This window comes from Siphateles boraxobius, unplaced genomic scaffold (genome assembly GCF_051911475.1).
Source record: "Siphateles boraxobius isolate OS27281-9 unplaced genomic scaffold, OSU_SipBor_1 19, whole genome shotgun sequence".
NCBI classification, from domain to species: Eukaryota; Metazoa; Chordata; class Actinopteri; order Cypriniformes; family Leuciscidae; genus Siphateles; species Siphateles boraxobius.
Genome location: NW_027508799.1, coordinates 30,284,316 through 30,307,446, shown reverse-complemented (window position 1 = coordinate 30,307,446; position 23,131 = coordinate 30,284,316). Strand labels below are relative to the sequence as shown.

The following is a 23,131-nucleotide window of genomic DNA, read 5'->3' as shown; positions in this document are numbered from 1 at the left end:
CCGCAGGATTACTCATGTAATTATTTGAATGAGGGATTTCATTAGGATGTGCAGAGTAGTGGAAGAAGGATGGCTGAAATGATACAAGAGTGAGGACAATTTTTACCTACATGAATTAAGTTTTAGACACGTGCAGATAATTTATATGAAATTTAAAGTCCTTTGATTAGGACAAAAAACATTAATAATGGGAATCTACTCGTCTCAAACGCAGCTAGAGAAAAAGACAGGCATGAAACAAAAGAGAGATTGAAAAAGAATGAGGACATAACCAATTGATGGGGGTGGGTTTTAATTTAAGAGGCACAATGAGAGATTGCTGGAGAAAATGGGATATATCTTGGTGGTAGTGACGCGTCTGAATTTCATTTGTGTAAACGATCTTTGAAGAAACTAAGTGTGCACATCCAATCACAATTCAGAAAACTGAAAAAATAGCATTATATGTTATGTATGGAATATATATACATTAACGCTCCACCTTAAAACACTGTAAATTGCAATGCTTTGACCTCTAGATCATCATCAGGAAAAAAAAGGTCTATATACCAACAGGTAATGATGACACCAGGAAGTCACATGATTTTTGTCTACACTTGTTTTTAATTTTGTGTTTGTGTTTTTAACTTTATTTTTTTTTAGTTATGTACCATGTTGATTAACAACTGATATTAGAGATCTTTTAATTTATCTGTACCAGTTGGTATTGGATATTTAATTGTGGATGGTGTTTTCTCATATTTTGACATTTTTATTAAGTGTGTCAGATGTCAGTGAAGGTAAAGTTAATCTTAAAAAACTATTTAATAACACTGTTCTATAGTAAATCTTAAAATTAGCTTATATTTTTCATACAGTACATTACAATATTGTGGTGCCTAAAATTATTTTTTTAAATGATTGTAAGTGTTTTTTTTTTAAATTTATATAGACAAAAGAGTACAGAATTGTAAAATTTGCCATTTATAAGTTATTATAGCCATTCGTCAAAATTTGTATATCAGTGTATTCCTAATATGTTTATCTCTGACTATGTGACATAATATGATGATTTTTAAGGTGTGACATAATGTTAATGTAAATAAACCTATTCTCTTTATACATTTAGAAATCATGTAACTTCCTGTGGAGGTACTCTGATGATGTCCTTATGTCTTAAATATGAAATGAAGGCATAGAGACAGGTTGAGTTCGAAACGTTAAGGTTGTTCAATACAATTTTGGAACATTAATATCAGTGTGCAGATATTTACTTTAGTGACTCCCAAAAATGATCTTTTCCTGAACAAAAAGCAGTTTCGACAGTGAAATTCCTCTCAGCTAGAATTTATTCAACACCATACATTTTTAAATGGCATAAAATTAACTGACCAAAAAAAAAAAAAAAAAATCTCTCAAATAAAGAAAAATTATATCTTTAGCACTGAAATTTCACAACACAGGTAATTAACAAATAATCCACAAAATCTGTTTGGAAATTCAGATCAGCATGCTGGGAAAAAAATAACTGGAGCACAGCAGAAAACCTGATGACAACGTCTTCAAATGAAAGGCCCACAAACAGGCACAAATGAGTGGAGAGAAAAAAGAAAGCCACATGACAGTGTGAAGCACCTCTGACCGAATGCAAACAAGTGTACAAACAGCAAGAAACCCTTAAAAATAAATAAAGATGAGAATCCATCTCCCAGTTATCAGCCCATCCTTCCTTTCCTAGTCCAATATTTTTCTTTTTATCTCTTCATCCTCTGATGCTTTCTTTTCCTTTGGCTATGAAAGAGGAGCAATTGATCGTGTATCAATGCACAGGAGCCCACATACGCACGCACACACACACGCAGAGTGATAATTCGTTCGATTTGTTTATTTTTATTCATCCAAATATGGAAGAGATGAAAACCCTCTGCACATCTAACAGAACCGTCATTTTGGGCCTAATGCCACACACAGTTAATGCTGAAGAGTGGTAAAAACACATGGGAATAAATTATCACCAGGAGGAATGTTAATAAATTATAGTGGGGAGCATGTGGATCAAAGTGCAATGTATTGTTATGCAAAAGCAGACTTTGCGCGCATGATGAGTCTTTGATATTCGGAGGAGGGACATTAACGGCACGCTTTAGAAGAACTTTTAAATATTAGACCTTAAACACTTCAAACTACTGTAAAAGTCCACACTGCTTTAGTAAAGGAACGTTTGCTTGAAAACACACTCACAGTTTTACACGTTTACAGTAAATCGAACAATAAAGAAGTTGTAAAAAAGTGGAGAACACAGGAAAATATTCGGACACATTTTTTTTGCCCCCCCCCCCCCCCAGCCCCCCCCCTCTATTTTTTAACATGACATTCCTGTTTAGGGCAAATTTATTTATTCCAGTGTATGGCCCCAGGTTCAAAAGAGCAACATATAACAACTGAGCAGTTAAGAAAAAAGTAGGGTGAGAGACTGAGCCTCAGATAAAGAGAGAGAGAGAGAGAGAGAGAGAGAGAGAGAGAGAGAGAGAGAGAGAGAGAGAGAGAGAGAGAGAGAGAGAGAGAGAGAGAGAGAGAGAGAGAGAGAGAGAGAGAGAGAGAGAGAGAGAGAAAGAAGTGGTAAGACCCTGAACAAACTTGTTTCCACCATAGCACGGTTTCCTCTGGGCAGATCCTGTAACATTCAAGAGTGGATCCAGAGCAAAAGAAAAATAGATCCCCCCCCCCCACCCGAGTCAGAGGTCCATTGAGGCTACAAGGTTACAATGTTCCTTAAATAAGTGCCAGCCAATTGAGGAGAAAGCTTGGCTTCCATGACCATGAGTACATGCGATTGTCACGCCGATTCAAGTGCAACACAAGAGTCAAGTTCAGAAAAAGAGTTCAAATGTCTGTGTCAGTGAGGCAGAATGCCACTATTTTATGTCTGAGGGTGGCACACGGCACAAAAATGGGTGGAAATATCCATGGGAATATCCAAATTAGCGTCTCTTGCTCGCTCTATATACACTACGCAGCATCTGTATACGCTCAAGAAAGGGACCCTGAATGAAAGAAGGCGCCGATGGCCGGGTCTCGGTTCAATCATGAGCTCCTGGGATTGGGCAAGTCGAAAACGATGGGTGCGTTCATAGGCTGGAAGTTCACCGTGCACGCAGAGGCGTTAACAAACGTGGTGGTTCCATCTGTCATCATACCGTAACCTAGCTCACACAAACATAAAGTACAGAGATATTACCATTGCTTAAGTTGAAAAATGTCATGTACGTGATGTTGTAGTGAAAATATATGTTTAAAAGGTGAAAAACGATTTTAATAAAATCAAAAACCACGATGAAAGTGTTAAAATCTAATTGGCAAGTACACATAACCATGCAGTGTGTGTGAGGGATGAATACTTTTAAGATTTTATCCACTAAGACATTGCAAACAGCAAAAAATGACTCAGCTGCCATTTTTATGTTATGGCACAGAAATTATGCAAAAATATGGCAGAGCCAAACACAGAAATGCAAAGCACAACACAAAAAGCTTACACAAATGTATAATGCAATCGCATTGCCCTCTATGAGATTATTTCCCTTATTTATTATGAATATGAATGTGAACTAGTTCTTGCTATAGAGCTGTCAGAAGGTAATTTAGCATGGGACAGACTCTGCCTTGCTAACCCCAAAACAGGGCGGATTGACGTGGCAGTATGAACAAGATCACAGGGCTGTGGATTTTCATGCATGTGATTTATAGATAGTTGGGAACATCATCGTCCGATGTGATTACCTTCATGAATGTGTCCAAATACATGTAGTTTGGGCTGAACTCTCCTCTGGACCGTGTTCAATAGCTCCATACAGCCAACACGTTGCATCTTCCTGGGCACCCAGTCCAAGAAACCTACAGAAAAGGAGTATAATTACTAATATGAAGATCACAAGTAAAAGAAAATCACAAAAATATATGATGTTTGTTTAATTTGTTAAAGCAGGAAAATTCCAGACATACCTTGTAGTTAGGGAAGGGAATCATATCGAACTTAACTGTGGTTCTGATTCAACTTAGTTGCTTAATGATGTTTTATTAATTTTGAAGAAGAACTTTGACTTGTTTTTTGCCATAAAAGAACATCTTGCACGTCAGAGGTGCTAATTTAAGAACTCTACCAGGGTAAAGTCTTGACTCACTGAATTTTAATAAGGATAATATGACTTGATGCCCTAGAAAGGTTACAGAACTGATTAATATTCATGAGCTAAGCCTTAGCCATAGTAGGATTAGTAAATACACATCCTGGATTTTGATTTTCCTTTCACAATTAATTGGGTGATTCCAAAAATGTTTACACATCCAGAACCAATAACAAAAACAAAAATCATGAAGTTTGGGTCCAGATTGCGAACCGATTCTTGATTCCCAAACCTACATCATGTATAGAGCGAGTTATTGACTTCAATAAAGGGCTGTTCACACAGTACACATTCTTATGTCCATCTGTATTGTTTTTATATACAAACAAAAATTCATTTTTGTGAGAGACTGAAGCTGTGTCCGAAATTTAGTACATTCCTTCCATGTGAAAACAGCACGCCAACAGAGTAGTATGTCCGAATTCATAGTATTCAAAAAACAGTAGGCGAAAAGTACCCAGATGATCTATAACTTCAGCCGAGACTCTGAAGTACGCATTTGATGGACACTTTACTATCCCATGAGGCCACGGGAGAGGATTTGTGAATGGTGATGAAGAGATGCACCTGGTCGCAAAGTAAGTTTCAAATTAGGTAATATCTACTATACAGTTTGCGATTTCGGATGCAGCGTTACTGTATATACGAATTGACTGGATCCAAGGTGATCATTAAAGACTACAAACCTGACTTTACACATGTAGTCTAATGTCTCTACATACATAATGCACAGACTTACTGTGAATCTTCAGAGACCTCATTTGAGGCTAACGATAAACACCCACATCTGTACGAATGTATAGTGAGACACGTCTTTACCATGAGAATTACACATTGTCACATTCTCAAAGCCCAAAAGCTTAGTGTTTTCAACCGCAGCTGTCTTTATGCACAAACTTCCATTCTCCGTACATATGACTGTGTGTGTGAGGGTTTTATTATGTGCGAAGGGATTTGCTGCACTGCGAACAGCGTCTCAGCGTTGCATGCTTTAGCAGCCTGCTGTAGCAACTCCATCTGCCAAAGCCTCAAAGCAAAAGACTGTGTGTGCGCAAGGATGAAGACAACATAATGGGAAATAACCATCACCGCATGCTTTGTGTGTGTGTGTATTTGTGTGTGATTTAGGTCTTACCCAGAGGAGGGCAGTGTGTGAGAAGAATATCCGTGGAATCTGGGATCTGATTCCACTTCTCCAGCAGAGCTTGTCCTCGCGGTAGATTAAAACCCCAGCCGTAGTACCATGGCTGCCTGAAAACATAAAAAGTAGAAAAAAAAACAGTTAAAGCCTGCTGATGTGACCATGACCATTACTTCCAATATCTTCACTTGTGCTTCACTGATCTTTTACCCAGACTGCCCAACCACTGATTAAGGTAAGATGACATTTCCATTTGGATCTGTATGGTGACTGCATCTGTGAGATATCTTAGGTTTATGATGAAAAATCCCCAAATCTCAAATAGCAATCTCTTTGAAATGACTGTCACATCATTTACAAAATGTAATAGAGAAAAATAGTTTAAATAGAAGTAAAAAAGAAAACAAAACAGGAGAGAAATGTAGACTTGGTGGGAGTTACAGGTACGAGGCCGGATAAGATTATGTCCTCATCTTTTCTTCCCCCTTCCTCCCTTCACTTCCTGTCATCTCTCTGCTTTTGACGGTCCAAAAAAGCAGGGGCGTGAGGACGATTTGAAAAGCTTGACTCATGAATATTAATTAGGTGATGTAACGCTCGCCTAGTAGTCCAAAATGATCGAAAAGGCTGGTAAGTGGGCGCTTCACATGGAGGATTACCATTTGTGCATTTGATCAGTACACTGCCAATGCTCTTGATTGGCAGAGGCTTCTCCTTGGTCTTAAAGTCATTTAAACAAAACAAAGAAAACGCTTAAAATTAGGGCTGTCAATGTTTTAATTTAGATTAACATGATGAATTAATAAATCAAATTTAAATGTATTAATTATTAAACAGGTCATTTAAAATATTAAATTCATTAAAATAATCTAATATTGAAAGGTGATTAATATTTGTATGCCTGTATGCATATTATATATATGCACAGGTCACACATAAATATACATATGCACTTTAGATTAGGGTTCAATTCTCACTATGAACTAACTATTAACTATGTCTTTTGCCTCAAACTCTTATTTACGGCTTATTAATAGTTAGTAATTTAATTGTTAAGTTTAAGTATTGTGTAGGATTAAGGGATGTAGAATATGGTCATTCAGAATAAGGCATTAATATGTGCTTAATAAGTTATAAACAGTAATAGGCATTCTAATAAGCATTAGTTAATAGTGACAATTGGACCCTAAACTAAAGTGTTACCATTTATATTTGTGTGTGTGTGAGAGAGAGAAATGGGTAAAGATCAGAAAGACAGGAAGAAAGAGAACGAGGTAGAGAACAGGTAGAGAGAGACCGTGTGTAAGGACAGAGAGGGGGGTTGATGGTTTTCCCTATTCCCCATCACTCTGATTGCAGATGCACCAAGCTTGAGTGACGGTATAGAAATTAACATGTCACTAACAATCTGTCCCCAGATCCATCTTCTTCTGCTGTGGCGGATTTGCACTTTCATGTGTGCGAGTACGTTGAAAGCGAGAAAGAGAGTTTACACATGAAGCTTCCCTTGCCTCTACGTGGATTTTGTAATTTATAGAGAGCAGTCACTTGAAACATTTACTTTTATAGCTGGCTGACGCATCAGTGTCCTGCGCTGCAAACTAACACACACACACATGCACACACAGACACAGACCCTTTGAGGAGCTATCTAGATCAGCCCTGAGTTCCATCATCTTAAGAAGGTCAAGAGGAAAGAAGGGTCTCATGGGAAAGCAAATGCTATTTTCATTTGATTTCAACTGATTAATATTCAAATCACTTCTATCATCAGAGTCTAAACATTTACGATCAAACATCCGAAGGCACATGGACGCAGTCTGATTAATTCAGATCTCTAATCTTAAAACATTTAAAATGGCCTTTGCATATTGATGGTGCTATTTAAATATTAATTTCCGTCTTTACACGGACGTCTCAATTACACTGGATCGAGAAAGTACTCATTATTGGTGTCCCAAACAGCTTTTCTAACTAAGTAGAGGGAGATTAATAAACAGAAGGGGAGAGAGAGAGAGAGAGAGAGAGAGGGTTGCATGTGAACACAGAAAGGAACACTTTGAAAACTGTTTTAAAATGCAAGCATGATTCAATCGTGAAATTCAAAAACTCTGGCTCAGTTTAATGAAGATTATTTCAAGTCAGAAGATCAGACGTACACGTGTAATTCCTTAAAATGAGACACGGCAGAGCCAGTGATGTACTAAACCATCAGGGTATTTATCAGTTGTTATCAGATGTTTTCTTCATTTGTCAAGGTGAGTAAGAAGCAGACACAGCTGTTTGCTTTCATGCCTTTACTCCCATGATGCCACGCCAGCACAAAAGTGGAAAAACATAAATATTTTGCAAACTAGGTTTTAGGATTTTATAAAGCAAATTTAAGGGGTGTTTGTCCATGTAAAACATCACCACAATGCTAAGGTGTTGCTATTTGGTTGCTATAAGGTGTTCTGAGTGCTGCTAGTGTATGTTGATAGGTTGTTGCTAAGTCAAAAGGGGCTTTTGCACCGGATAGATACAGGAACTCGGTTATAGGAACTAGCCAACAGGGCAGACCACTCCACCGAGAACTAAATTTCCCCCAAGGGCCATTTTCCTGGTTGCATTCGCACCGGCAGCAGTAACTCTGAAGTGACGTAAGCCGTCATTTAAGGTCGACATTTAACAACGTCAGCAACTAGAGGATGGAGGACGGCGTGATCGGTTGAGAAGTGCCCGGGTGTCGGTCCATCTATCGCTGTTTTCCATGTTTGTGGAGTAAATATATGTAACTGTGTTTACATGGCTTTAAAAAAAATGGAGGGTGACGGTGTTTCGTACGGCATGTGTTGGCCAATCAACATACACGTATGTCACTGGTAGTTCCTGTTGAGCTGGGTTAGACCCTACTCTGAAGTATGAGATAATTAAGTCCCCCAAAAAAGCATTCCTAACTAAAATCGATCCCAGTTCCTGCAGTGTGAACACTCCAAAAAAACGGGTATTTTCGGCCATAGGCATAGGAACTATGAAAACGTTTCCTCTGTTGAGAAAGCCCGTCGTAGATTAATCACTCATCTTGTTTTATCAGAAAACACCAATCAGAACTAATCAAATAGTTGGACTAGAAATGCCATGTTGTTAATGTCTTTTTAAAGTAAGTCTATTTAAAGTAAGAGTAAGGTCTGGGTCAAATCAGTGAGTGTGTCTGCATGCAAAACCTTTCTCGGCCAAATGATATCAGTGCAGTTTTGCCATAAATCTTTAAACGCAAGGCTGGGGGAAAAGGGCTGTTAGGGCTTTTTTGCTGCTAGTAAGGTGACGCACTTTGAGTGGAAAGATAAAATGCGTACGAAAATTGGGGAGAAATAGATGGAGAATGCGAAGCAGAAACATGAAGTGTCATTCACAGGTCAGTAAAGTTTGTGCTAACAGCCCTTTTGTGCTAACAAGTGCATACACAAGCGCTGTATTCCAAAACCTTTCTGACTAGAGCCTACAAGCCAGCTACATTTACACATTAACAATGTACTAAAAACAGAAATGTTCTTCCTTTGTGTTTTTCTCAAAAAGACGACAACATTGTCAAAATGCTCCCTGTTCACACGGATCTGCAAAAACTACTAAAAATGCTGTATTCTGATGCCAGGCCAGTAAATGGCGATGTCACTTTGTAAAGAAACATTACACACCTAAATACTGAACAACACGTAATACGGCGCAAGACATCACAGTTTTCACACATTTTGAGTGTTTAAAGTTTAAATGGAGATGATAGCGGTATCGTTTTCAGAAACGTGCATCTTGAAACTAATTATCAAAAGCTGTTTACGTGTAAATGAACAGACAAAACATGAAGTTTTCCGTTTTTATTTGAAAATGGGGTTGTGTAAACGGCCCATCCTGGTGAAAGGTGACATCCTGACTATCATGGTGGAACCACATAAGTGAACGCTTTGACACGCTCTCCTGTGTTCTCACACTTTCTGACTAATGACTTTAGTCACTTTACAACTAAAAAAAAAATATACCACAGAACTTTTCCATGATTTTATCAATTTCCATGGTCGTTCCATGCACAGAAAACACACTTTTGAAAGCTATTCTAGGATGGTAGGAACTCTGTTTCTCCATAAACAGCAACTCAGCAAGCTGTACAAATAGCACTTTGCATGGGAGTTTAAACACAATTGATTTCAATAGAATTGTGTGTTGGCATGTTCCTAAGATAATACAAACATTGTAAAAGAATCCATTTTTAATTACACTGAACTATTTTATCAATACTTTTCATGGGCGAATTAAATTTGTTTAAACAATCAACATTTCTCATGCTTCATTCACTTATCTGTAGCAATGCATTCTGGGATTGTCCTACGCACAAAGAATACACATGATTCTGCCTTAGTATTTCGCTAAAATGAGGTATATCAGCGGCTTAATTAAGTTGCCTACTTTGAGAAAGAAACTTCAAGATGGAAGCGCTCCTATGATGCCTCCATAGGCAGCTCACTAGATTTGGGAACATAACAATGCATAACTAGACATATGTGCACATATACGCAGACACATACAAGCTATCTGCAAATGAGGAGAGCTTCTGTTCAACATCCTCACCTGTGGCTGCTGTAATTACAGATGCTGGTGCCTGATGCTAATTACAGAAGAGATGTACACATTATTCTCTGTGTGTGTTTAAGATACTGTATGTGCATGGCACAGAAGCAGGTATTGAAAGTGAATAATTAGTAATGCGATGACATTTCTGACAATGACCCAATTGTGTGTACGAAGGAGTAGAGGTTGGGAATCTACAGGGATAAGCTGTTACATCTCTGAAGAGTTAAGAGGCAATATCAGACAGCCTCTTGACAGCGCGCGCGCGCGCGCGCACACACACACACACACACACACACACACACACACACACACACACACACACACACACACACACACACACACACACACAACCTCATTAAGAGAGCGCGTTTCAATTAATAGCTTGCAGGTCACAACAGTCCACTGAGATATATTAGCACATAAGAAGTGCTGTTAACATCACACATGTGCTCACTTACACACTTGCACTATGAATGAACAATAATACAACTATTCATGACATGCTATTCCCGAAATGGCTAATCGTTAAAACAAAAAAGTGAAAAAAAAAACAAAAACAAAAAAAACATTAATCTCAAATGATTTTATCAGTGAAATCAAAATGAAGAAATATGAATTCACACACACACAAGAAAAACGTCTCGGGTTATGACTATAACCCTTGTTCCCTGAGAAGGGAACGAGACACTGCGTCGAGAATCGACACTTTGGGGACGCTCCCTTAGCGTGCGCCTCTGAAGTAAGAATGAAACTAATCCAATCCTGATTGGTGTTGCGTCGTGATGTAACATGTGACGGCATAACCGGATGCATAAAAGTGACGCTGACACACACACACACATCAGCTCCGCGATGAAGCAAGACGCTCTAAGGCCTCGAGGGGCGTGGCAGGACGACACAGTGTCTCGTTCCCTTCTCAGGGAACAAGGGTTATAGTCATAACCCGAGACGTTCCCTTTCGAGGGAACACTGCGTCGAGAATCGACACTTTGGGGAACGAATGCACACTAAGCCACGCACCGAAAACAGGCCTGCCCCGGAGTGAAACTGATTCAGGCACTCAGCTAGGACGAGAGCACGTGTGCGCCAAGCGTACTAGGGAGGTGCAGACTATAGAACCTAACAAAAGTGTGTGGGGTAGCCCAACCGGCTGCCTCACAGATCTCCTTGATGGGAACTCCCGAAAGGAGGGCCCTAGAGGACGCCATGCCTCTAGTAGAATGAGCCCTAACGGCCAAAGGTGAAGGGAAATTCCGCACCTTGTAGGCCTACTTATGGTTTGTATAGCCGGGAGCCCCTAATAGGTGATCCAAAACACCCTACAGTAGGTCCGACCTCCTCCAAGAAGAGGACCTCTCAAGGTAATACTCGGAATTCTGACTGGCAGAGCAAGGAACCTCTCCTTTTCTGCCGACACATGAGGTGGAGGATGAAATACTTGCAGGACCATGGACCTAGCCATGATAAATTGCACTTAAGGCACATAGCTGGGTCTCGGATGCAGGATGGCCTTAACTCCGCCGGGGGCACACCCCAAGCAAACTGGCGATAATGCCAGCGCTTGGAGATCTCCCAGTCTCTTTAAAGAAATAGCTAAGAGAAAGGCTATCTTGAACGTGAGGTCCTAGGCGAAGTCGACTGGAGGTATTCGAAGGGAGCCAGGGATAGCCCTTCGAGAACCACCGCCAGGTCCCAGGAAGGAACCCTGGACCTGACTGTCGGTCTCATCCTCCAATACCATGGAGAAATAGTATGACCAGTTGGTGCCTCCCTAAAGGTCCAACATTTAGTGGTGCATGGAACGCCGCAATGGCAGCCACGTACACCCTACGTGTGGAAGGGGAGAGATTCGCAGAGAAACAATCTTGAAGAAACTCCAGAACTGAAGCCATTGGGCAGTTAACTGGGTCTAACTCAAGTTCTCTACACCAAGTAGAAAAATATTTCACATGAGGCCATATAATCTCCTAGTAGACGGAGCCCTAGAGATAAGTATGGTTTCGACCACCCCAGATGATAGACCAGCATCTAGGTACTGAGCCCCCTCAGAGGCCAGACCCACAATTTCCACAGCTCTGGATGAGGATGGAATATAGTGCCCTCCGCCTGAGACAACAGAGCCCTCCTCAGAGGAATCTGCCATGGCGGAGCTATCAGGGGTGAAATTAAGTCTGAAAACCATACTCGGGCTGGCCAAAACAGGGCTATCAGAAGAAGACTGATGCCCTCCTGACGGACCCTCTCCAGGACCCCCGGGAGCAGAGCGATCGGGGGGAAAAGCGTACAGGTGAAGCCTCGGCCAGGCCTGTACCATGGCATCCAACCCCAGCGGGGCTGGATGAGTGAGGGAGAACCAAAGTGGACAGTGGGATGGACGTCCCTCGAGACGCAAACAGATCCACTTCCACTGGTCCAAACCTCTGCCATATGAACTCCACCACCTCTGGATGGAGTCTCCATTCCCCGGGCCTCAGCCCCTGCCTCGACAGGATGTCCGCTCCCTGATTCAGATCCCCCGGGACATATATTGCTCTCATAGATAATATTTTCCCTTGGGGCCATAAAATGATCTGATGCGCCAATCTGGATAGAGGGCGCGATCTGATTGTTCTTTGTCGGTTTAGATAAGCTACCACTGAGACGTGGTAACCTTTGATGTCTGTGAGGAAGCTCCTCAGAGCCCTGAACACAGCCAACATCTCTAGGCAATTTATATGCCAAGAATGATGATGGTCCTGCCACAGACCCCTGGCAAAGCGGCCGTCCGAGACCGCGCCCCAGCCAGCGAGGGAAGCGTCTGTCGAAACAGTTTCCCGGCGACATGACGCCCCTACCACTAGCCCTTGGGACAAGAACCAAGGTTTCTTCCATATTAATAGGGAACGAAGGCATCTGCGCGTAACCTTTATTATATGGAGCGGATTCCCCTTGGGGAAAAAACCCTTGGCTTTGAGCCACCACTGAAGGGGCCTCATGTGAAACAGGCCCAAAGGAATTATGTTGGATGCTGCTGTTATGAGGCCCAGCAGTCTTTGAAATTGCTTTACAGTGATGGCCTGGCCTAGCTTTATCCCGGACACCATGGCCAGGATGGATTCGATACGAGCGGGAGACATACGTGCCCGCATCGTAACCGAATTCTATACCACGCCCAGAAGAGTAGTTTTCTGAGCTTGGTCCAACACATTTTTCTTAGTGTTGAGCCTCAACCTCCGGTTCTGAATGTGGCCAAGGACGACATCTCGATGCCGAACTGCCATTTCTCGAGACTGGGCCAATATGAGCCAGTCGCCGATGTAATTCAGTATACGGATGCCCTGAAGCCTCAGTGGAGCCAGAGCCGCATCCATACACTTTGTGAACGTGCGGGGAGAGAGTGCTAGGCCGAACGGAAGAACCCGATATTGGTATGCTTCGCCCCTGAAAGCAACCTCAGGAACGTCCTGTGACATGGAAGGATGGAGACATGAAATAAGAGTCTTTTAGATCCATCGTGAAAAACCAGTCCTCGGATCTGATATGGCTCACGATAATGGGAATAGTAAGCATTTTGAACCTGAATCTCCTCAAAGAACGATTCAAAAGCCCTAGATCTAAAATTGGCCTCAGTCCGCCATCCTTCTTTGGAACTATAAAGTACCGGCTGTAAAACCCGGACTCCCTGTCTGGTAGGGGAACACATTCTATGGCCGAGCCTGTTCTGGAATCACTGCAGTCGGTACCACCCCAGCAAACTAGGGAGGTCGGGCACCGAACTGCAATCTGTACCCATAGAGATATATTCGGAAGGCGTTGCCATTCTTCTACAAAATCTACTTTTTGGAAGGGCTGGACCGAAAAAGATTCTCGATTGGCGAACGCGAATGCTGCCTGGCCGCAAAAATGTGGGGCGGACAGTGCAGCCTGCGTTCGCTGGAAACCGATGTGTCCCAAAACGTTTTTAACGGCGGAAGAGCAACATCGATTTCCTGCACCATATAAGCCCAGCCAACCAGTGCAGAGGTGTCCCTGCACGGTTTGTTGGGCAGCGCCGGGGCTTAAAGTGAAGATGCCGGATCAGGAGAAAGATAGCACGCTAAAGCTTCCTCCATCTGCGGCAACTTGCCATAACCCGACTCTCTCGCACCCACCACATTCGAATAAACATATAATGAATGTGGTGAGATACCTAAAGAATGGGGTTTTTCCCAGGATCTACACATATATATTTATATTTTTATAAAGATCTGGGAAAAACAGTAAGCCCCGGCTCTGAGGTTGTGAACGGTGCTGCAGGAATCTCTCATCTAGTTCATTTTGATGGGGATCATCCTGCTTATTTTGTGGCCAGCTCATATATTTTATATATATAAATATATTTATTTATATATTTATTTAGTCTGGCCACCGCACGCATCACAACCTCCACGAGCTCTACATAAGCAGAAACATAAGCCGGCGAGTGTGACTCATGTTGCTCGTTCCCGATGCTGAGCACATCTACTTCCTTATAAACAGATAGCTCGAGCACTGGGCACTCGTCACGGGCAGAAGAAGCCGCATCGCGGGCTTCTGCGTCGTGAACGAGTGTCATAGAATCTGCGGATGATGAGAGAAAAGGTGCCTCAGCAGTCTCGTTCTCATCCGCGAGATCCTTCTGCGATCTCCACGATCTAAGCCGTCGCGCCGCCTCAATGGACGCGGGACCCGAACCGCGGGGATCGTGAGCCTGGCCATCATCAGGAAATAATATAGCCAAGCGGGAGCGCAGCACTCTAATAGGAAGTGCTTCACAGTGTGCACAGGCAGCCCTCTCGAGAGCTGACAGTGCGTGCTGCGCCCCTAAACAATACACACACACACAGCTGATGCGTGTCCCCACCCGTGGCATATATATTATCTTGGGCAGGGGTGCACACACTTAGTGTATTGTTCACTCTCCATAATACAGAGCTTTGCACAGACAAACAACACCAAATAAGACAGACAGTTTCACAGAGAGCGCTTGCTGAAGAGCTAAAAAGCTGATGTGTGTGTGTGTCAGCGTCACTTTTATGCATCCGGTTATGCCGTCACATGTTACATCACGACGCAACACCAATCAGGATTGGATTAGTTTCATTCTTACTTCAGAGGCGCACGCTAAGGGAGCGTCCCCAAAGTGTCGATTCTCGACGCAGTGTTGAGTTCCCTCGAAAGGGAACAATGTAGGTCAGGACTTGATTTTATCGATTGGTTGTTAAATTAATAAAAAAAAAATGTAAATAATACGGATACATTTTTTTTATCATAGAGAATAAAAAACTAAGAAACAAATCCACACATATAAGAAAAACAATGTAAGTCGGCTATTGAAAATAAAATAAAATAATAAAAATAATAACTGTTTGTCAATAAGATAAGTCACATACAACATAAAATAAGCTGTGAATTTTCCATTTCATGTCGACTTTAAAGATTCAACTTTAACAAGAGGGTTTTACTGAAAAGCTAAAGCATAGCATGTCATGGAAGCGTACACGTATATATAAAAAAAAAAACTATACAAGAGAAAATCTGAACTAACTAGTTGACCTCACGAATCAACTAAAGTACAAGTTGATCACTGTGACCCACCCCAAGTTTTGAGCCAGTGTTGTATATTTAGTACAGTGTGCTGTGTTGTGTAGTTGTATTTCAGGCAGTGTTGCACATATAGAACAGTGTAGCTGCATTTTACAAGCCGTGTTGTACATTTAGCACAATGTGCTGTTGTTTTGTTCTGAACTACAGGGCCGGCTGGACTTTGATGTTTAATCTGAGAGAAGCAAGCGGTCCATTCACGCGGGGCTCCAGTCCGAGCAGCACAGCAGGAGAGACACACACTCCACAAAACGACAGAAAGAGAGAAAAACCCTGGAAGGCAGAGTATATCAGTCTCTGACAATGAAGGGATTAGTCCAGGCTTGAGCTGATATGAGTGTGTATCTGTTTATGTTTCTGTCAGACATAGCTGCACACATGCTCTGCACAACTTCACTGTTTCCCTGATTCCCCCACTCGGTCTCTGTGTTAACATGTGGTAAATATGAGACATTTGTTCCCCAGCATGACTTATACAACACTCAGCATGCAAAAGTGAAACCAAGACTACTGGCCATGACATATACACACATTCTCTCTCACACACACACACACACACACACACACACACACACACACACACACACACACACACACACACACACACACACACACACACACACACACACACACACACACACACACACACACACACACACACATACACACACACACACACACACAAATTTGGATTCAGCACCTGATAATGTGGAATTTATTAAAAAAAAAGAACAATAAAAGAAAAAAAGAAAATTAAAATAAATTAAATTAAAATATATAGGTGGTGGAGAAATTGGAAATACAAACTGACATCAATCGAATGAGCACCACAGCTCAATGTGAGCATTTGTGTGTTAACCACTAGGCCACGGTTTCCACCATCAATTAAGCACTAATGATAGTCTTAAGTATAAATTGAGGGGTGGATAATGAATTTGGACCCTAGGAGAACGTTTCTGGTCCATTGCATCCGATCCGGACAGTCCGAGAACCAGCAGTAACAAACCCATCTGTGCAATGAGACATCTGCCCACACAGCTCGACACCTCTCTCAAACTTACACACACACACACACACACACACACACACACACACACACACACACACACACACACACACACACACACACACACACACACACACACACACACACACACACACACACACACATATACTCGCACTGGCCTGGGCACACGGCAGACTTCAGAACAGCTGTGTGGACTCACACTCATCAACGGGAACATTCACAGCACTGATTAACATAACGAGCCAAGAGCAGGGACACACACAGAAGTGTTTGATAGCCGATGCAGTGCTTTAAAGGAATGGATTGTGCATGAAAATGAAAATTCTTCCATCATTTACTCACCCTCATGTTGTTCCAAACCCGAATGACTTTCTTACAGTATGTGGAATATAAAAGGAGAATCTCATTAGCACATTATATTCAGATTTGTCACATGACATGTACATGCCAAATTTGAATATGCTCGAAATCCTTTTGTGTCCCACGGAAGTAAGTCAGTCATACAGTTTTGATATGGATGTGAGTAAATGATAGGCAGACTTTTCCTTTAATGTCTGCACATAATTTCTTAAAAGCAGTTCTTAAACGTCCGTGGTTGCATGAATAAAGACCTCTGCGTCTGCAAAGCTACATTTGGCATTCCTTTTGAAAAATCAGGCTTAATAAATGCTTACTGAAAGAAAAAATCCTCAATGGACAACATCTGCAGAGAAGCTCTCATCTTGCAATGGTGTGTAGGTGTATGTGTGTCCGCATAAAAGACGAAGATGCTCAATTGCAAGAAATACCCAATTAAACTTCTCATTTATATTATAAAAGAAAAGTAAACTTAAACTTTCCAAAATAATCCCCATCGCCCTTCACAAAGAAGAGTAGAATAGGAATGAGAGACAAAAAAACTAAAAAAAAAGTAGAAGAGATTACAAAATTATTCGAGTCTTCATAGAGTTCTTGCAATAACACACACAAAAACAAAAGCTCACACTGTCTTGGTTTTGTCTGCTTAAGCACTCTACGTTTTTTGCATTATTGTTTTTATTAAAATACTCATCTCTGGACATCGTGGACAGAGAAAACAGTCTAAAATATACCTGCATCAGAACCTGCACAAACACTACTGGAATTTTTAGCTAATCTAATCTTAGCTGATCTTAAAATACTCTGCTGCAACTGACCAATCAGAATCAAGAATTCCAGAGAGCCTACCACAGTCAAATATTTGTGCATAAGCACTGCTAAACTGTACAACTGACCATATTCTTCCTACAAAGCTATGCCAGTTTCATGTTTCTGGTATCACTCTGTGGTCAATATCTGCTTGCATAATTTAACCTGAATCAATACATCATGTGCATTCGATTATTTGGCAAGTAGCTGTGTAATAAGTGGGATAATGTGTAATTCAGCCCTTCATTACAGCAAAATAATGGCAAAATAAATAAATAGGTAAATAATAAGACTATAAGTGATACGTGGGTATCAGGGTCATACCCTAACAATTTTATAACTCTACAGTACATATACAATTACTATACTGTATGAATGCTATTACATTGCCAAACATTTGCCATCAACATTTTTGGTGGTATTAACTAATAAGGTATTAACTAATAAGTGGGTTTTGTTCGTTCTAAATGCTGTGGAATTATCATCAAAATTAGAAGTAATATGTAACATGAAACAGATGCATAGACATTAGCTTGAAAATAACCGAGAATATTTATTTAAAAATCATTATTAATCACAACCTTTTTATAAAGCATTGTAAACATCTTTACTGAATCTTTTGATAAAACTTAAAGACATACTGTACATTTATCCTTGAGCAAATCTGAATGTTTGCACAATAGGCCTTTAAACTACAAAGCACACAGCGTCTGGAGATACTTCACTGAACGGATACTTTTGTTTCTTGCGTCGGGTCCCTTGGCTTTGTCTCTCGTCCTTCTTCCGGGAGGATTTTAGGAGCACTGAGAGATATGTGCGACTCAAACAGACACGTGCATGCAGTGCTAATGAGCTCCCTCTGGAAGCCCTCAAACACACTGTCATACGTTACAATTGCATTGGCAATAAGTTAAGTTGTGTGTTAGCAGTTTGTATATGGTGTCGGAATGGTGGAGAGGACGAAGGGAGAGGAGAGAGTGGGATAGAAATGGAGAGAGTTTAAAAAAGGATGAATGAGTTGATAGGGGAAATATCAAGGCTGTTTGTGTGTGTGAGAGATGAGCCGTCGCCAGGCCCCTCTAGTCTGAACTGTGAGGAGCAGGTGCTGGACAGCAGCATCAGTGTGTGTGTGTGTGTGTGTCTATGCAAATGTGTGTCAGTGACCACCTGTGTTTGTGTGTGTGTGTGTGTGTGTGTGTGTGTGTGTGTGTGTGTGTGTGTGTGTGTGTGTGTGTGATGAGGCTGTCATATGGATTGGCATTTAGCAATGCAAAGCTATAGCCTACTGGGTAATGAACACACACACACACGCATACTGTACACACACATGCAAGGTGAGCCTGTCAGGTCATCGAAACTTGCTCCTGCTGTGTTAATGCGCTTTGTGTTGGCTTACCAGCAAAGCCTTCAGCATTTACACACCGATTTCACACCGTTTCACACATCGTTTCAGCTTGACTTTCTGCTTCAACTTGCCCATCTGAAACTTTCTGTGAGATTTTAGCTCCATGAGGAGCCAATTAAATATTGTTTCAATGAAAATGTAGAGCATTTTTTAAAAGCAGAGGCTATTTACACTAACTCCGCCCACTGACGTCTGGTTGGGCCAGACAAACTTACCGAAGACGCTGGGTTGTCAACAGTAACAATAGTGTAGGGGTAAGGCGAATGGCAGAAAGTTTTGAATTGGTTTTTTTTTGTCAAACTCGCTCTACTACCTTTTCCCATCACATATTAGATCAGAAAGGCAAATTTTCATTTTTAATAAAAATTAAGAAAATATTCGAAAAGTGGAAATAAAGTGTCTAACACGTGTTAATAATGAAATGTTAATCGGTTACAGGGTTAGGGGTCGGTATAGGGAGGGCTTTATTGTCCCAATAAGGCAGAATCCATTTAATAAGTTTAAAAAATATAATCTTTCACACTATATTATTATTGCATTCCGTTTAATGTACAACAACACTGAAGTCCAAATAGTATCTGCCTCCATTTATAAATATAAATAGCATAATTTATTGCAAAGAAAATGCTATTTTTACATAGTGTAAATACAATCTGAGATTGTAAAAAAGAGATCCCTGAGATCACAAAATCAGCTGCTCCTTGAAATTCCTCGGTCTAAAAACTAAAGGAGATCGTGCTTTCTCAGTCGCTGCTCCTAAGTTGTGGAATGGGTTACCAATGTCTACTACTGTAACCATGTTTTGATTTGATTTGATTTGAATCTATCGCTACAATCTAGTGTAAATAGCCACTGCCTTTTTTAAATGTTATTTACAAAAAAAAAATGGTCACCTAATATTAGGTGTCTTTAACTATTTACATTTAAATTCAAAATTTGATACAATGCACTTATTGTGTACATACATGTTTTTACATTGTACTTATATTTAAAAAAAATACCTTTATGTAATTACATCCATAATTACATTGTTGACCCTTACCCCTTAACCCAACCTTAAACCTGCCCATACCACCAAACTTGCCCCTAAACTTCCCCGTATCCCTCCTCGATACAATATGAACACAATAAGTACATTGCACTTATTTTTTGATGTAACTACATAGTAGTTAAATACACCTAATATAAAGTATGACCAAAAATATAAATCAATTCGAAAGTTTTTTTTAAATAAAAGAGGATCATAAAATTTTTTAATACAGCTGTGATGCATTTTTTAAAAACTGGTATCATAAAAAAAGTAGATTTTTTTTAATGTTTTGTAGGTACCCCTCATACCCCAGATAATCATATTTGTGTGAATGTGCATCTGTGTGAGGGAATAAGATTTCTCCATCTTTAATTGGTGGCAGAAATACTCGCAAAGTTTGGCCACATGGTACCACATTTCCTTCCTCCACAGCGGTGCGAAGGAAATAAATAGCCAGTACAGAATATAGAGCAAAAGAGGTGTCATGAACAGGAAAGGGAGTTAAAATGTAGAAACTGAGGTAGAGTAGCAGAGGAAGCGCAGAAGTGGTTGTCTGGGATTGTGGCGGTGTTTCTAAAAATCAGCATCTAATTCCGCCTGTGAAACTGCTGGACATTTTTTTCCTCCCTCTTCCCTCTCTTTCCCACAGAGTGATAGTTGCCTTAGCAACCGTGGCAAATCTTCCTTTTCTCAAACAGATGTCCCATTTAGTTGGAAATTAGAATGTGTAAAAACCCAGGAGACTCAAATTATTTCCAAGTTCTCCGGGAGGAGGGAGACGGAGAAGAAAAGAGGAGCGCAGAAAAGAAAGGAGTGGCGAGGGATGGAGAGAAAAAGAGGAAAAGGGAGGGAGAGGGTTACATATCCTCCTCCTCAGGAAGTGTGAAAGTGTGTTGATTAGCCATCGCTGTGGGGCAGCTAATTCTGACGCCCGACCAACACTGAAAAGGTAGCATACGGAAAAAGACACAAGAAAGGGAGGACAAGATGAATACAGGATGGGTATGAACCATTGTATGGTCCGTCTTTCGCTTAACACGGTGTATAATTTATTCTCCGAATCATTTTTTTCAATTTACTTCTTATACGACTGATAAAACGGGTGAAGTCATGGAGAAGGACGGATATAAACTGTAGCATCGCGCCTGTTTTGCAGGTAAACAAATTCAGCGTTTATGAGAATGTAAAGAAATTCCCCAGAGCCGTGCGTGCTCACATGTGTGCGAAGACATAAGCCTGGTGTGAGCGAGGAGTTTTCGCCTTGGAGACCAATTTACAGGTAACATCCAGCCAAGACATGAAGCCCCACATTCAGCTGCTTTTAATAAAAAAAGCTTTCTTTTCTATCGCTTTCCCAGACAGAATGATTGACACATAGATAACAGGCTGAAAAGACTGGCGCGTTGGAATATCTGGCCCTTGAATCGTGTCAACGTTCCCAATGCAATGCTTTCAACTCTATGGAGCATTAAGTTACAGCTTACCTATTGGAGCAATGGCATTTTTTAATGTTGTGAATTTTTTTTGAAAAAGGGCAATCGCTGACATTTCAAAGCGGTGTCAATGATTATGCACATAATTTGGTGGTATCACGTCATAAATTCAAAAAGTTTTTTGGACACAGTGCCACAAATTGCCCTAGATGTTTAAAATGTGGTTTTTTTTTTTTTTTTTACTGTAATCTGTATACATATCAATATATTATAATTGTATATGTTGCTATAGCCACAATATATTACGGTATTTTATTCTAGGGCCATCTAGTTACAGGTTTTGACACTTTTTAATTTATTAATTCATATGAATTATTTGATAAAAAAAATATATAAATAGACAACAAACAGATTTATACTGTTAAAAAAAGCCCTCATAAGGTCCATAGCGTTCATTTAATTTATTAACAAAAATGGACAACAAACTGGGTGTTGTGTGTCATCCAGGGAAAATATCGCTCATAAATTATAAATAAATAAATACATTTCTTCAGACACTGACCAATACTATTATGTTGGTGACCATTTTAATTAATAAATTGAATTACGTGCAGAAAAAATGGTCAACAAACTGGACATTATGTGGCTAAGAATAATAATGCATGTAATAAATAGAAGTAAAAAAAATAAAATAAACCAGTGACAAATTCCGCTTACTTAAAAGAACAACAAAAACAATCAACAATTTCTGAATCCTACCAGTACCATGAAATTTCCAATTCTGCTCTTTTTCTGTCCGAAGCTGAAATATATTTGATCTTTTTCCTACTCTTTCACTATTACTACTGTCACACTTCCCGCTTTCTTGCTATCTGGCAGCGTCATAAAAGCCCATCACGCCCAAGTCTGGAAGATGACTCACAAGACATGAGCCATGTGAAAAGGCCTTTAAGAAGAAAAAAGAACCGCAAAGCAGATGGAAACAGACGAGGTCTCTGAGTTAAGAGCGGCTAACTCAAGTGTGTGAGCGCGAGTGAGGGTCTACATGACAGGACTAGGCCGTTCAGACACCCCCTCTCCCTCAGGCATCTCAGATGTTAATTGAGGAGGTCCTCCAGTGGCCAGCCCTACATAGCCGAAGCGGTGAGCTCTTTTCCCCGTAGGGAGACACGACTGATACTGTACTAATCTCTCCTCTCTTCTCAAATCATTCTCCACATCAGCCGCCACTTTAATTAATTCACACAGATGTGCTGACAAGGTCAAGCAGTTAAACGCACTGTTTTATATATATATATATATATATATATATATATATATATATATATATATATATCCACCACCACACGGTCCTCTCGATCATTAGGCTCAGTTCCTCCTCTCCTCCTTTTTAATCTTTCGCTTCGTCCAAATGAAGGGCTGTTCATTAGTAGCTTGTGCCGTGTCCCCTTAATCAGTGAAGAGGAGTCATCAAAACAGGGGAGGCAGGTACACCAGAAGAGAAAACACGCATCCTCTCTGTCCTTCACTTTACTTTCTTTCTTTTTTTGTTTTGATGAGGT

General features: G+C 40.6%; 1 protein-coding gene across 2 annotated transcripts in view; it reads right to left on the bottom strand.

The window, feature by feature from the left end:
- Positions 1-23,131, bottom strand: part of mpped1 (metallophosphoesterase domain containing 1) — a 60,852-nt gene that overhangs the window by 20,955 nt on the left and 16,766 nt on the right. Inside the window, exons 5-7 of one of the 2 annotated variants that reach the window (XM_077233830.1) lie at positions 5,299-5,414; positions 3,760-3,873; positions 1,850-3,182 (exon numbers count right to left, since the gene is read on the bottom strand). In XM_077233830.1, coding sequence (XP_077089945.1) covers positions 3,064-3,182; positions 3,760-3,873; positions 5,299-5,414 — 349 coding nt within the window. In that variant the 3' untranslated portion in view covers positions 1,850-3,063. Of the gene's footprint in view, positions 1-1,849; positions 3,183-3,759; positions 3,874-5,298; positions 5,415-23,131 lie in introns of those variants that run through there. The other variant, XM_077233831.1, reaches the window with a different exon arrangement.